At 53.1% G+C, this 14047-nt stretch overlaps 2 protein-coding genes across 10 annotated transcripts in view; one reads left to right on the top strand and one right to left on the bottom strand.

Moving 5' to 3' along the window:
- The window catches only part of LOC111944229 (uncharacterized), a 34466-nt gene extending 21610 nt beyond the window's left edge, over positions 1–12856 (top strand). Inside the window, exons 2-14 of one of the 9 annotated variants that reach the window (XM_086874107.1) lie at positions 6707–6880; positions 7237–7308; positions 7397–7468; positions 7557–7622; positions 8073–8180; positions 8810–8881; positions 8970–9041; positions 9130–9165; positions 9680–9787; positions 10073–10144; positions 10768–10845; positions 11888–12053; positions 12584–12856. In XM_086874107.1, coding sequence (XP_086730233.1) covers positions 6784–6880; positions 7237–7308; positions 7397–7468; positions 7557–7622; positions 8073–8180; positions 8810–8881; positions 8970–9041; positions 9130–9165; positions 9680–9787; positions 10073–10144; positions 10768–10845; positions 11888–12053; positions 12584–12782 — 1218 coding nt within the window. In that variant the 5' untranslated portion in view covers positions 6707–6783 and the 3' untranslated portion in view covers positions 12783–12856. Of the gene's footprint in view, positions 1–6632; positions 6881–7236; positions 7309–7396; positions 7469–7556; positions 7623–8072; positions 8181–8809; positions 8882–8969; positions 9042–9129; positions 9229–9679; positions 9788–10072; positions 10145–10767; positions 10846–11887; positions 12054–12583 lie in introns of those variants that run through there. The other 8 variants (XM_086874106.1, XM_086874115.1, XM_086874113.1 and 5 more) reach the window with 8 other exon arrangements.
- LOC147645908 (uncharacterized) overlaps positions 1–14047 on the bottom strand; it is a 98860-nt gene that overhangs the window by 27163 nt on the left and 57650 nt on the right. The window contains exon 4 of the mRNA XM_086874105.1: positions 1367–1774. Coding sequence (XP_086730231.1) covers positions 1367–1774 — 408 coding nt within the window. The remainder of the gene's footprint in view (positions 1–1366; positions 1775–14047) is intronic.

Below are 14047 nucleotides of genomic sequence, written 5' to 3'. Positions count from 1 at the left end.
ACTTGGGGAGTGCTCCAAAACCACCTCAGAAACATAAGATACCCCAAAATCTCTGCAGGAACGTGGAATATCCAAAAACTCACTCAGTAATGGGCTCCCCCTTTGTTCATTATCCCCAAACTTTGACTGTCTCATTGCAGACCCCACCCCACCTCCCCAGTCCCAATCCCAACCCATCCCATCCCTGCTTGACATCAAGACCCCCTTCCCAAGCCCTATTTCCCCCATTTCACACCTCCCAAACTCCATCACATCCATCCTGCCCCACCCAATGCCCATCTCACCCCTCCTGATTTGCATCCCACTTGGCCCAATCCCCTTCCAACTCCATTCCACCTGATGCCTTCAGAAGGCTGACCTAGAACAGAGGCTAGACAAAGTTAAGAATAAAGTTTATTAAAGGCCTTAAAGGATACACCTTGGGCAGTACAAGAGCCTGGCCAAAAGTACACCCAAGATGGAGCAAAAATGGTCACAAAAATGGACAACTGATCACAAGGTCTCACATTTTTAGAAGTTGAGGTCCATCACCATACTTGGGTTCATGGTCCAATTACAGCTTCAGATGACGAAGCCCTGTCCTTCTTGTTTTCTCTCTTCAGTCCACCCTGGTTTATGCTTTTGGGCCTGAAACTTGTAACAACTGCCCTTAGTATCAAGCTAGAAAAGGAATTGTTTTGTCTACCTCTTCTGTGAAGAGAGCTCACCAACACTTAATATGAAGTTCAAAACTACAAACCTAGGCAGCGCAGAATATGAAAAATATGAAAGCTAAAACTTAAGGCATTACACCCTGAGGACCTGTGGAATCCAGTAATTGTGGGTGGGAATGAATATTTTTTGGGGGGCATTGAGTGGTTTTGAGGTGACAGATCAAACTCTCTCATCTCCTTGAGTGGCAAAAGATGGAGACAAATACACCAAATAACCCCCAAAACCCTCCCATGTACCTCCCTGAATCCCAGATTCCCTTGAAGCACTAGTAAAAAGTGAGGTTTTAGATGCCTTTGATGAATCTGTTGATTGTTACTCCAATTTTGTAAATTTTAAAGGGATGAAGATGAATCAAAGGAATATTAGAGCCAAAACAAAATCACCACCAACACACTGTCTTCCCAATGCAGATCACGGGAAACATGGGTCATCAGGGCTCTGCCCAGCGTGGGGCCTCCCATAGGGGATGGAGCTGGAGCAGCACATGAAGCTCTTCCTTCACTCGGGGCACTCACAGGGCTTCCCTTAGTGGTGCCTCAGTTGGTGTCTGGCCAAGCTACAGCTCTTGGAGAAGCTCTTCCCACACTGGGGACACTCATAGGGCCTCTCCCCAGTGTGGATGCGCCAGTGCCTGAAGAGGTGGGAGCTTTGCTTGAAGCCCTTCCCGCACTCTGGGCAGCGGAAGGGCCTCTCATCCGTGTGAATCCGCTGGTGCTGGAGGAGACTGGAGCTGGTCTGAAACCTCTTCCCACACTTGGGACACTCGTAGGGCCTCTCCCCAGTGTGGATCATCTGGTGGATGATCAGTTGGGACCCACACCTGAAGGTCATCCCACATTCCCCACACTCATAGGGCCGTTCCCCAGTGTGGATGCGTTTGTGGGTAATGAGGCTGAAGCTCTGGCGGAAGCTCTTCCCACATTCCCCACACTCGTAGGGCCTCTCCCCAGTGTGGATGTGCTGATGGATGACGAGCTGGGAGTTGCAGCTGAAGCCCTTCCCACATTTCCCACACTTGTAGGGCCATTCCCTGGTGTGGATCATTTGGTGGCAGATCAGGCTGTTGCTGTGGCTGAAGCTCTTCCCACACTCCAAGCACTCATAGGGCTTCTCCCCATCCTGAAGCTGCTCATGGACCACCAGCTCAGAGCCCCGGCTGGATCTCTGGTCACCTTCCCTGCACAGGGTGGGTCTTTCCTCCTCAGAGGAAAAGGGGTTTGGAGCCCCTCCTCCTGCGGGATCTCCAGGGCTTTTCCTCCCCATTGGATTCCTGCACTGTGGAGCTGCTCAAAATGGCCTCTTCCACGAGGTTCTGCCCCAGGGATTTGTCCTCTCTGGTCTCCATCCTCAGCTCCTTGTCTGAGGGAGGAAGGACAAGGAGAGGATGGGATTTGCCTCCATTCCAGAGGGAAGGGGAAGGAGATCCTCCCAGTGTGTCCCCAGCAGGACGGTGTCGGCAGCGGGGTTGTCCTGCAGCCGGGGGCCATGCTGGGCTGGGAGATGGAGCAGGAGAGAGGGGGAAAGGGGCACTGACTTCCTCCTCACCTACTTGGGTTTCCTGGGGCATCTTCCTCTTTCTCACAGCCTCCTTCTCCATCCGGACAAGGTTTAGGATTGGGAAATCCTGGTATGGGTAAAATAGGGGAAGAGTACATTGACTTTGAATGTCTCTCGGTCCAAGTCCATCTCTAGAAGTCACCGGTCATCTGGGGCCCATAAAAACCTCCCAAACACCAAAATTCAGCCCTGAAATTGCCTCCCAGGAGCTCTCCATCTCTGGTCTCTTGCCTTTGGTGTTCAGGGGTTCCTCCCTGTCTCAGCTGCTGGGGGTTACACTTGCACTCAGGTTCCCCTGTCTGCTCAGTCCCTGCCCTTTTCAGGCTACTGGGAGTGCCAGGAATCCAAAAAGTTTCCCCTGTTTCCATCTCCTCATTTAGGGATGATGGGGCTTTTTGGATTCCCATGGCCCCTTCTCCCCTGATGCTCTGCTTTGGAGTGCAGGGGGTCCAAGGATTCCCCCCTGCCCCTCTCCAGGCTGTTGAGGGTCCCGTGAATTTGTGGTTCCTTCTCCTTTCTATGATCTTCCTTTGTCCCTCCTCTTCCATCCCTCCCCCTCCTCCCCCAGGAGCAGTGACAACCTCAGTGACCCATTCCCAAACCCCTCACAGCCCACGGCAGGAGCGGGGATGGAGCCGGGACAGGTCGGGATGGGCAGCGTGGGGCTCTCCGCTGCTCCCACCCGCTGGGAGATTGGGAAAATTGGGGGCTGCAGATCCAACCTGGGGCTGGCTGGGGACCCTGGCTGGGGACTGCCAACCCTTGAGGCTCCTCTGGGAAGATGCGGGAGGGGGGAACACAGAGAGGGCTGGGGGATCCCAGGAGTGGCAGCACTGGCAGGGACTGATTTGTACTGGGATCATCCTGGGATCGTCCTGGCAGTGGCTGAGATTGCACTGGCTGTGTACTGACATCATACTGGGATGATACTGGGAGCAGCTGGGACCATGCCAGGAGAGACTGCGATCACACTGAGGGAGACAGATCATACTGGCATCATACTGGGAAGATACTGGCAGTGAGTAGGAGGCTGCAGGGGGCAATTGAGACCAGGTTGGGGGCAAATGTGATATACTGGGAGTGAATGGGATCGTGCTGAGGCTGACTGGGAGAGTTGAGATCAAATGGGATCATGCTGGAAGGAACTGGGAGAAACTGGGAATATGCCCTGCGCTCCCCAGAACCCCAGTATCGCCCCCCATATGTCCCATAAGTGTGCCCCAAACCCTCCAGGATCCCCAAGTGTTCACTCAGCACCCGTTCAGGACCCTCCAAAGCATCCCTGGATCCCTGAATGCTCCCGACCCAACAGATGCCCCTTCCAGACACGGCTGGGAATTCATCTCCCATCATCCCAGAACACAGTTCCGCGCCCAAACCTCCTGCCGTGTCCCCTGCCCAAAAGGGCCCAGTTAGACCTCCCCAGGTTCCCCCCAAGTGCTCCCGAGCCGTATACATTCGCCCCGAGGACCTGCAGCCACGGCTCGGACGCAGAAGTGCTCTCCAAGTGCTTCCCCACACCGCCAAACGTGCCTTCCGAGCCACTTCCGGGACTACAGCTCCCATCATGCTCCGCGGAACCCATAGAGCGCTATTCCAGCTGGGACTCCATCTCCCGTCATGCCCCACGCCCCACCGGAACCACTGGAGATGCGCCTATAACTCCCGTGATGCTCCGCGGCCCCATTAAACCATATTATACCGGCGCCTACAACTCACATCATCCCCCGCGACCCATAGATTCCCTGTTACAGCCCCCCAAGTGCTCGCCCAGACCCCGAAGTATCCCCAGATTCCCCTCCCTGACTTCCAAGAGCCCCCCTGGATGCCCAAGTGCTCCCCCAGACCACGAATTGTCCCACAGAATCCCTAAGTGCCCACCTGGCTCCCCCAAGTGTCCTCCAGACCACCAAGTTCTCTCTAAATTCCGTCTCCAGACCCAAAACTGCTCCAAATGTTCCCCAGAAAAGTTTCCATGGACCCCAAAGTGGTCCCTTTTACCCTGTCTGAGAAAATGATTAAAAAATATGATCAAAGGACTAAAAGTAGGACAAATTAGCATAAAGAGGGATAAATAGTGATCAATTAATTAATGAAGGGAATTGTGGTACTTTGACCAAGGAATGATAATGTTTTTAGTTGCTAAAATTGTATCAATTCTTTCATATAAATATAAAAATTAGGTTCTAAAAATACAGAACAATATTATTATAAAATAATAAATTTTTATTTTTTTAATTAATTAGATTTTAATGATAAAGAAAAATTCTAAAGAGAAATGTTATCAATGTTTTGGGATGTCTGTCCCAGGTGGGCCATGTCAGACATGCTGAGGCTCGGGGTGAGGAGCAGGTTGTCCAAACAGGGGCAGCCTGCAAGGGATTCATTCTACTCTGTGGCCAGACAGCCTAAGGAGACATTCAGCATCAGGATTGTAAAGAGTAAATCCTGACCTCCTGATCAGTACACAAAGATGTTTTACAGTTTGAACAGTAGAATGTTGTCACTGTAAGGTGCCTTCTTTGTTAATATAGCTCATATTGCGTCATGTTTTTTAAATACCAATGTTGTTGTACCAGCTTTCTTTGCTAAAATATTGTTATAAATGAAATTAGAATTTTGACAACTAGGTCCCTTGGCTTAATGGCAGTTTAATTAAAAATGAATACAATTTACTACATTGAATAGTAATGTGGTATAAAGGAATGCCGTTTAGTAAAATAATACAGTTTAATAAAAAATAAAATTTATATATATAATCTACTAGTAATTAAGTATGATTAAAGCATAAGCAAAACCCACCAGGGTATGGAGGCTTCCCACCCTGCCTCACCTTCAAAACAAAGCACTTCAAGCTAAACTCATATACTGTATGCTTATACTTATTCATTAATGTTTCCTGTAAGTTTCCTCCTATTTCCGATTTTTCTGATTATACGTCACTTTTCTTCACGGCACATGCCTCACTTGTTGTTAGGAGGTCTTCAGTCTTCTTTTGGTGGTCTTTTGGTGAAGGCTTCTCTTCTTCCTCATTGTCCTTTGGATAACCTTACAGGTTTGTATGTGCGTACTAAGCCTTGTGTTATGTTAGTCTACTAATTAGCCTTATATTTACTAATCCTTACGCCCAATGCCTAAATTTCTTCTAATTTTGGTCCATCTCAAGGCCATTTTGGTCTTGAGACACCATTTATCTTCTAAACTACATCCTGTACCTCAATTTTGACATGTAACATCTGCAAAGGGGTACATCTGCTTTGTAACACTGATTCTTGATTGTTTCTAATAATAACTTTAACAACAGTTACAATTTAGTTAGCACGAACCAATTCCATTTATTACAACTGTAAATACCCCTTATGCACCTTTTTATTGGTTTCCATGCTAACGGCCTTGCTTTCTTCCTTGCTATGGATAAACTTGTATTTTCTCAATTTCTTCTTTTGCTAACTCAATTGTTTGGCTGCAGACCAGTTGCTAAGCCCATCCACATTCAGCTCTTAGTCTTCAGAGGGAAACTTTGAGCACAATGAGAATCTCCCAGTGTGCAAGAGGGTCCCTGTGTGCCAGGTGCAGCTGGGGCCTCAGCCATCTCCTCTCTCAACAGGTTCCCCTCTGCAGCTTCACAGGAAAGGCCAAACACCTCAGTCAGGGACACCTGCACCACACATTTCACATCTCCATGCCCATACGTGATGTCCCTGCCACAGCTGCATTACCAGCTTGCTGCTGTGCAGATGCTGCCACCACCCAAAGCAAGGCCCTGTGTCCCTGAAGGGACCCGCCCTGCTCTGTGGCCTGGACTGAAGGTGGGTCCCTCCTGCCAGGGCAGGGCCTGACACAGCTCTTCTGTTCCAATAAAGAGATGGAGCTGTCACCCCAGTGTCTGGCTGGTACCACCAGCAAAGCCCACACAGCACCAGCCCTGGCTGAGCTCCATGTCCAGGAGCAGGCGGGGCTGACCACGGTGTGGGCAGGCAGGAGCCAGGCAGGGGCTGCTGTGACCAGCAGCGGGGCCCCGAGGGGCTGGGGGAGTCTGTGTTGAGTGTCCCTGGGCTGAGGGCACATTTCCTTCAGTGGCATCACCTGGGCCTGGACCTCCTCCAGTGCCATGCCCAGGAAAAGAGGGAACCATCAAGAGCATCTCATGGGACAGAACATGACCAGCAATGTCAGCAGGCAAAACCAAGGTTTTGTTTGGCAATGACCCTTTGATGAAGTCAAAGATTTACAATCAGTCCAGTACAGATTGGAGTACAGATGGGAGAACACTCAGGGGGTACAGCCAAGGCCATGAGGTCACAGCAGTCTCTGGGGTGACAGCAGGCTGAGGTGACAGCAGGCTCTGAGGTCACAGAGGTCCCAGAGCCCCGTGGTTGCACAGCACCACAAGGACCGAGCAGTCAGTCCCTGACCACGACTGTTGTGGCAGCAGCGGTGCTGACATTGGGACAGCGGTGTCAGGACAGTGGTGGCAGCAAGAGCTGCAGGACTGGCAGTGGGCAAGGCACCATGGCCTTTGCTCTGCACCTCCTCCTCCTGCTCCTCCTGGCAGTGGCCCTGCCTGACAGGGCTGCCCAGGCTGCTCCGTGGCAAGCACAGGGAGCAGGTGAGCCCAGGGCCTGGCTTCCCTTTCCTGAGACAGCACTTCCTTCTCCCTGGGAAGCATTGGGGATGGTTTTCCCCAGGGCTTGAGAGAGGGTTTCCTCTGTGGGAGGGAGAGAGTCCCCAGAGCCCCTGGGCTGGTCCCGCTGCCCCACCAGGGATGTTGCATGGGGCCTGCAAAGAAGGTGGAGAGTGACCAGAGCCAGCCCAGAGCTCTCCAGGCCCCTCTGCAGCTTTGGCCATGTCCACTGACATCTGGCTGCCACGGCCTTTCCCAACCCCCTTGCAGTGCCCAGTTTCCTAAGGCAGAAGGGGGTCCCAGCACACCATGGAATGGTTCTGATCTGTGCTCCCTTCCAGATGAGGGTGGTAGGAAGGCTCCTCCAGCAGCTTGGCTTCATGAAGATTTTCTGCCTCTGGAGCCCCATGCAGGTATATTCTCACTGTCCCAGCAAGAAATAATCATTGACCACCTGTCATGAACCAGGTGACAGAAGCTTCTGTGGCTGTTGAGTTACAGGTGTGTCTGCATCAAGGACATTTCAAGCTCCTTTTCTGGTTGCTGCACGCAAGCCCAGCTCCCATCACAGGGGTGAGTGGTGTGTCCTTGCTGATCCCACAGGCTTGAGCCCTGGTTCTGTGGGATCCATTCATCTGAAATGGAAATACTTTCTGTTAAGGTTCTCCTAGAGGGAGGAATAAAGCCACAGAAGACAAGATGCTTAGTGAACTGGATAGACGCTATGGTGGGTCCAAGTCCCTCAGCCTTCTCCTGAGACTCAGCAGCCAGGGGCTTTCTCTGCACATCTGGACACGCCGTGCCTGGCACAGTGGGAAGGGATCCATGGCAGCTTCACTGCCCCCTGCTGCTTTCATGTCCTGCAGGGCTGTTTCCCAGCCTGGCCTGGCTACAGCTTCTCCCCAGCCTCTGCAGGAAGGCATTTGGCATCAGCTGACAGGGAGCCCAAACTGCAGCACAGGCCATGCACAGCCAGAGATCCCTTGCAATTTCCTCATCTTGGGGTAGATGTGGAATGGCAGCTCTTTGGAGGAGGGAGGGCCCTGTCCTGGCTCCGAAGTTTTGATGGCTTCCTGAACCTTATTCATGACTTGGACAAGTATTGCCTTTTGAAGATGCCACCTTCCTGTTGGGGAACAGCCCCACCTGATCCAGCTGTGGCTCTTCTTTTCTCCAGAGATGAACCCAAAGGCTGTGCTGAAGGTGCCATTTCCCGGAGGAAGCAGTGGCTCATGGGCAGCCTCTGCTGCAGGAAGGGAGGCCATGCCAGGCACAGTCCCAGGAGGTAATTGCTGTGCCCCTGGGCCTGAGCCCTGCTGAGGCTTGAGCTGCCATCTCTGTTGCTTGGCTGTGTGAGCACAGTGCAGAGGAATTATCCTGAGCAGGCTCAGGGCACTCGGCTACTGAGCAGTTCTGCTGAGGTCCCTCCATGGGAGACACATCCCAAAACCTGGCAGCGGCTTCAAGGAATGCCCATGGTGGGGAAAGGGCTGAGGGGAGGGTAAAGCTCCAGTGTGCCCTGAGAGGGCCTGGCTCTGTCCCCTTGGGCTGGGGGAGCTGTCCCAGCTGAAGGACGGAGGGCAGGAGAGAGGGCAGGACGGAGGTAGGGATGTCTGTGGCACTGAATGCTGCAGTTTGGCCCAGGGCTTAATGGTTACCTCTGTGGCAGGGAGAGCCCCTGGGCCCTGGGCTGGTGCCGCTACCCCACCAGAGATATTGCACAGGGCCTGCAAAGAAGGTGGAGAGTGTCCAGAGCCAGTCCAGAGCTCCCCAGGCCCCTCTGCAGCTTTGGCCATGTCCACTGACATCTGGCTCCCTTGGCCATCCCCCGACCCCCTTGCAGTGCCCAGTTTCCTAAGGCAGAAGGGGGTCCCAGCACACCATGGAATGGTTCTGATCTGTGCTCCTTTCTAGACAAGGGTGGTAGGAAGGCTCCTCCAGCAGCTTGGCTGCATGAAGATTTTAAGCCTCTGGAGCCCCATGCAGGTATGTTCTCACTGTCCCAACAAGAAATAATCATTGACAACCTGTCACAAACCAGGTGACAGAAGCTTCTGTGGCTGTTGAGTTACAGGTGTGTCTGCATCAAGGACATTTCAAGCTCCTTTTCTGGTTGCTGCACGCAAGCCCAGCTCCCATCACAGGGGTGAGTGGTTTGTCCCTGCTGATCCCCCAGGCTTGAGCCCTGGTTCTATGGGATCCATTCATCTGAAATGGAAATACCTTCTGTTAAGGTTCTCCGAGAGGGAGGAACAAACCTACAGAGGATAGTAAGTCGCTGGAGACATCCAAACACATGGATAAGATGTTGAGTGAACTGGAGAGACGCCATAGTGAGTCCATGTCCCTCAGCCTTCTCCTGTGACTCAGCAGCTGGGGGCTTTCTCTTCACATCTGGACATGCTATGGCTGGCACAGCAGGAAGGCATCCATGTCAGCCTCGCTGTCCCACTGCTGCTTTCACGGCCTACAGGGCTGTTTCCCAGCCTGGCCTGGCTGCAGCTTCTCCCCAGTCCCTGCAGGAAGGCATTTGGCATCAGCTGACAGGGAGCCCAAACTGCAGCACAGGCCATGCACAGCCAGAGATCCCTTGCAATTTCCTGGTCTTGGGCTAGATCAGGTGTAGGGGCTGTTTGGAGGAGGGAGGGCCCTGGCCAGCCCCAATAACCTGGCCTTTCTCCTGATCCTTAACCATGACTTTAACAAATATTGCCACTTGAACATGCCACCTCCTCAATGGGGAATGGTTCCATCTGATCCAGCTGTGGCTTTTCCTTCCTACAGAGATGAACCCAAAGGCTGTGCTGAAGGTGCCATTTCCCGGAGGAAGCAGTGGCTCATGGGCAGCCTCTGCTGCAGGAAGGGAGGCCATGCCAGGCACAGTCCCAGGAGGTAATTGCTGGGCCTCTGGGCCTGAGCCCTGCTGAGGCTTGAGCTGTAAATCTCTGCTCCTTGGCAGTGCCTACCTTTCAGGGATTTTGCACAGAGCATGGAAAAGGTGTTGAGAATGTCCAGAGCCAGTCCAGAGCTTTCCTCAGGCCCCTCTGCAGCTTTGGCCATGTCCATTGACATCTGGCTCCCATGGCCTTACGTGACCTCCTTGCAGTGCCCAGTTCCGTAAGGCAGAAGGGGATCCCAGCACACCATGGAATGGTTCTGATCTGTGCTCCCTTCTAGATTGGGATGGTGACATGGAGCATTTGGAAGTGCTGGTAAATGGCGGTTTGAAGACCTTGCCAGATGCTGGAGGCAAGTTCTCAATGTCCCTTTCCGCACAGAACAATCCGTGTCAAGGTGGCAAAAGCTCACTCATGTGCCATTTCCCTCAAGAGTCTGAAGGTTGATGGATTCTGGAAACCTTGCCCTGCTCCCTTCTGGAGCCCTGAGTGATCCCACAGCATTGCTGTCAGTGGGAGGAAGGAGCATTTAGCTGTCAATCCTCTTCCTGTGTGTAATGCCAGTGTCTCCTTCCGTGTGCTCTGTGCAGCCACAGAGAAGAGCAGAGAGGGAAGGGCTGGGCTCAGGGCTGTGCCCTGGGGCTCTGCCTTGTGTGGCTCCTTTCTGGCCCCAGGGAACCTGAGATGCTCCTGCTCCAGCTGCCAAGCCCTGGCCCTGCTTGAGGCTCAGTTTAGAGCTGCTGGCAGCTCCAGGGAGTCCTTTCTCCCCTGACTGCCATGCAAGGGGCTCCTTCCATCCCACTGTGGGCCCACTGCAGGCACGTGGTCCCCCTGCCCTTGCTCCTGAGTGGAAGGCAGAGAGGAGGGAGTGCCTTGGAGGGCAGCAGTCACCCAGGTGTACTCACTGCCACTCCAGCCTGAAGAAGAATCTTCAGCAGTGTCACGGGAGTTGTTCTGTCCTGACTTTCTTTGCAGATGAACCTGATGATGAAGATGATCCGGATTCCCAATCCATATCAGTTACTGAGCCTGATGATGAGGAAGATTATGAGGGTAGGTCAAGGCCTTTCCCCCTGGGAGAGCCGCCAGCTCAGAGCCCAAGGGTCGGCCAGGGTGGCATTGCTGCAGGTGCCAGGACAGAGCCGTACATGGTTGTGCCCTCACCCTGCGTGATCCTCTCACTGCTCCTGTGGCTCAGTGCTGCCTGTGCAGATCAGCAGACATGACTGAAGCTTCTGTGGCTGTTGAGTTATAGGTGTGTCTGCAGGGAGGACTTTCCCAGCTCCTGAGCTAAATTCTGCCAGCAAGCCCAGCTCCCATCACTGGGGTGTGTGGTGCCTCCCTGCTGATCCCACAGGCTGACCACTGGTTCTGTGGGATCCATTCCTGGGAAATGCAAATACTTTATATAATGGTCCCCTGAGAAAGAAGAACAAACCTATAGGAGATAGTAATGTAGCAATGGGGGAACTCAAACACCTGGACGTAATCCTGAATGATCTGGAGGGATGCCATGGTGGGTCCATGTCCCTCAGCCTCCTCCTGACACTCAGCAGCCGGGGGCTTTCTCTGCACATCTGGACACGCCGTGTGCCCGGTACAGCAGGAAGGAATCCATGGTAGCCTCACTGCCCCACTGCTGCTTTCATGGCCTACAGGGCTGTTTCCCAGCCTGGCCTGGCTGCAGCTTCTCCCCAGCCTCTGCAGGAAAGCATTTGGCATCAGGTGACAGGGAACTCAAACTGCACCATGGGCCACGCACACCTTGAGATCCCCTGAAAATTTCCAGTTTCAGGCTAGTTCAGGTTTAGGGTCTGTTTGGAAGAGGGGTGGCCCTGGAGCATTTCCAAAACCGTGGGCATTTTCCTGATCCTTATCCATGTCTTTGACAAGTATTGCCTGGAGAAGACCAGCACAGCACAGAGAAATTGTGCCATTCGAGCTCAGGGGGTTGAGCAGTCTTGTGCCAAGGGGTGGCAAGGTGCCTGCAGGCCCCAGCTCTGGGGGAAACAGAGAACGTCCTGGCTGTATCCAGCGTGCTGCCAGCTCAGCAGTGGAGCACAGCACAGGCTCACACTGCCCATTGCTCCCACAGATGCAGCTGGCACCACAGCACATGCTCAGAAGATCTGGGAAAGCATGAGAAGAGTTTTCTACCAGGGAACAGATGGTTTGATTAAGTTAATGGCCATTGTGGCTGGTGGAGCAGTTTTCCTGATGATGTGCTGTGCCGGAATCTGGTATTGCCAGAAGGGAAAACGGTGAGTGTTTTGCAATCTCGGCCTCAAACAGCTTCTTGAAAGGCTGCTCATAGTCAGGAAACATTCCCAGTGAGGCTGCTGTGCACTTGTGGGTAGGCCTTGGTTGCCCAAATAACTCTGCTGAGAGTTCTGCTGCTGCCCAGGCCTTTCATTGGCCTCTTAATTGCTGGGCCTTGTCCTGGGGAGCCCGCTGGGGCTGCAGCCAGTGCTGGCTCCCACTGAGGCTGCCTGGCCAAGAGCAGCCCCAGGAGCAGCAGGCAGAGGCAAAGCAAGGTGGGCAGGAGAAAGAGCGGGGACGAGATTGCCCTTGAAAGGCAGAGGTGCTCTGGGGCCCGCTCCTGGCCAGGGACCCTGCCCAGAGCCATCCCCTGCTTGCTTGGGGCCTTGAGGGGCAGCTGTCCAGCTGGGCCAAGCTGTGCCAGCAGCTCCAGCCGTGCTGGGGAGCCTTGGCCGCTCTGGGCCCTGCTGTTCAGGAGGGTCCCTGAGTGCCAGCGGTAGCTGGGGGCCTCAGCCACCTCCTCTCTCCACAGGAGCACCTCTGCAGCTTCAGAAGAGCAGCCAAAGATTCCAGTGTCTGAGAAGCTGACCTGTTATCCTCGCTCTTCACATCTCTCCCCATCTGCTGTGCTGCAGCTGCATCCCCGTCTTGAGGGCATCCCAAGACGCACACCTCCCAAGCGAGACCCTCTGCCCCTGAGCCCCCTGGCCCTGTTCCCTGGCCAGGACTGAAATTGGGCAGCCCCTGTCCACCAGAGCAGGGGTTGGCCCATGATTTTTGTTCAAATAAAGAGATGGAGCTCTCACCCCAGTGTCCAGCTGGTACCACCAGCAAAGCCCACACGGCACCAGCCTCGGCTGAGCTCCATGTCCAGGAGCAGCCGGGGATGACCATGGTGTGGGCAGGCAGGAGCCAGGCAGGGGCTGCCGTGACCAGCGGTGGGGCCCCGAGGGGCTGGGGGAGCCCGTGCTGAGCGTCCCTGGGCTGTGAGGGCACATTTCCTTCAGTGGCATCACCTGGGCCTGCACCTCATGAGGCACACAGGGAAAATTTGGGCTCTCTCCTAAGGTGTTCAGGGATTCCCCATGAGGAGTGCAGTGGGGTTAAACTGAGAGGGGTTTTTACTCTTCTCAGCACAGCAAAGGGGACAGTCTTGGCCAAGGTTTTGCAGAGCTGGGAGGAAGCCTCTTGTGAGCCCTTGGGCCCGGCCTGTGGGCACAGCGGGCACGTGGAGCCCATCCCTTGAGGCCAGTCCGGGCTGCTCGGGCCAGGCTGGGCCGGGTGAGCTGGGCCATTCTCTGGGGCACAGGAGGCACCCAGGGCTATAACTGGGGCTGTGGTTTTTCAGCTTGAAGGGAGGCTGGCTCTGTTGATTCAGAGGGCACAGCTTAGATCCCAGTTACCTTTGTAAACCTGCTGGGGAAGTGTTGAGGGCAGAGAGTTCCAACCTTTCTCACTGGGAAGCTGGGCTGATGCTGTGGGGGTTTTTAATTTTTTGCCCTCTAAATTTGTGTCCTGGCAGAGGATTAAGTTTGCTTGCTCTCAGTAAGCCCCTTTTCTTCTTGGTGCTGTTGTAAATGAAATTAAAATCAGACAACTAGATCTATTGAATTAACAGCAATTAAATAACAAGGGAAAAAATTATACAACTTAGTGAATTGAATACAAAGATGCAATATAAAAAATAATACTATTTAGTGGATTGAATAGAAATTTGGTATAAAAGGAAAACAATTCAGTAAAAGAGTACAATTTAGTGAATATCTTCATATATATATATATGTGTGAATATAATTTGCTAGTAATTGAGTATGATTAAAGCATGAGCAAAACTGACTGGGGTATGGGCAGGGCTTCTCACCCTGCCTCACGTACCAAAACAAAGCAATTCAAACTAAACTTATATACTGTATGCTTATACATATTCATTCATGTTTCCCCTAAGTCTCCTCCTGTTTTTGATTCTTTAATTTTACATCACTATTCTTCATGGTGC

The sequence above is a fragment of the Cyanistes caeruleus genome, unplaced genomic scaffold, assembly GCF_971803275.1.
Source record: "Cyanistes caeruleus unplaced genomic scaffold, bCyaCae1.hap1.1 HAP1_SCAFFOLD_144, whole genome shotgun sequence".
NCBI lineage: Eukaryota > Metazoa > Chordata > Aves > Passeriformes > Paridae > Cyanistes > Cyanistes caeruleus.
Note: the sequence above shows the minus strand (reverse complement) of the source record. Positions and strands in the feature narration are given on the sequence as shown.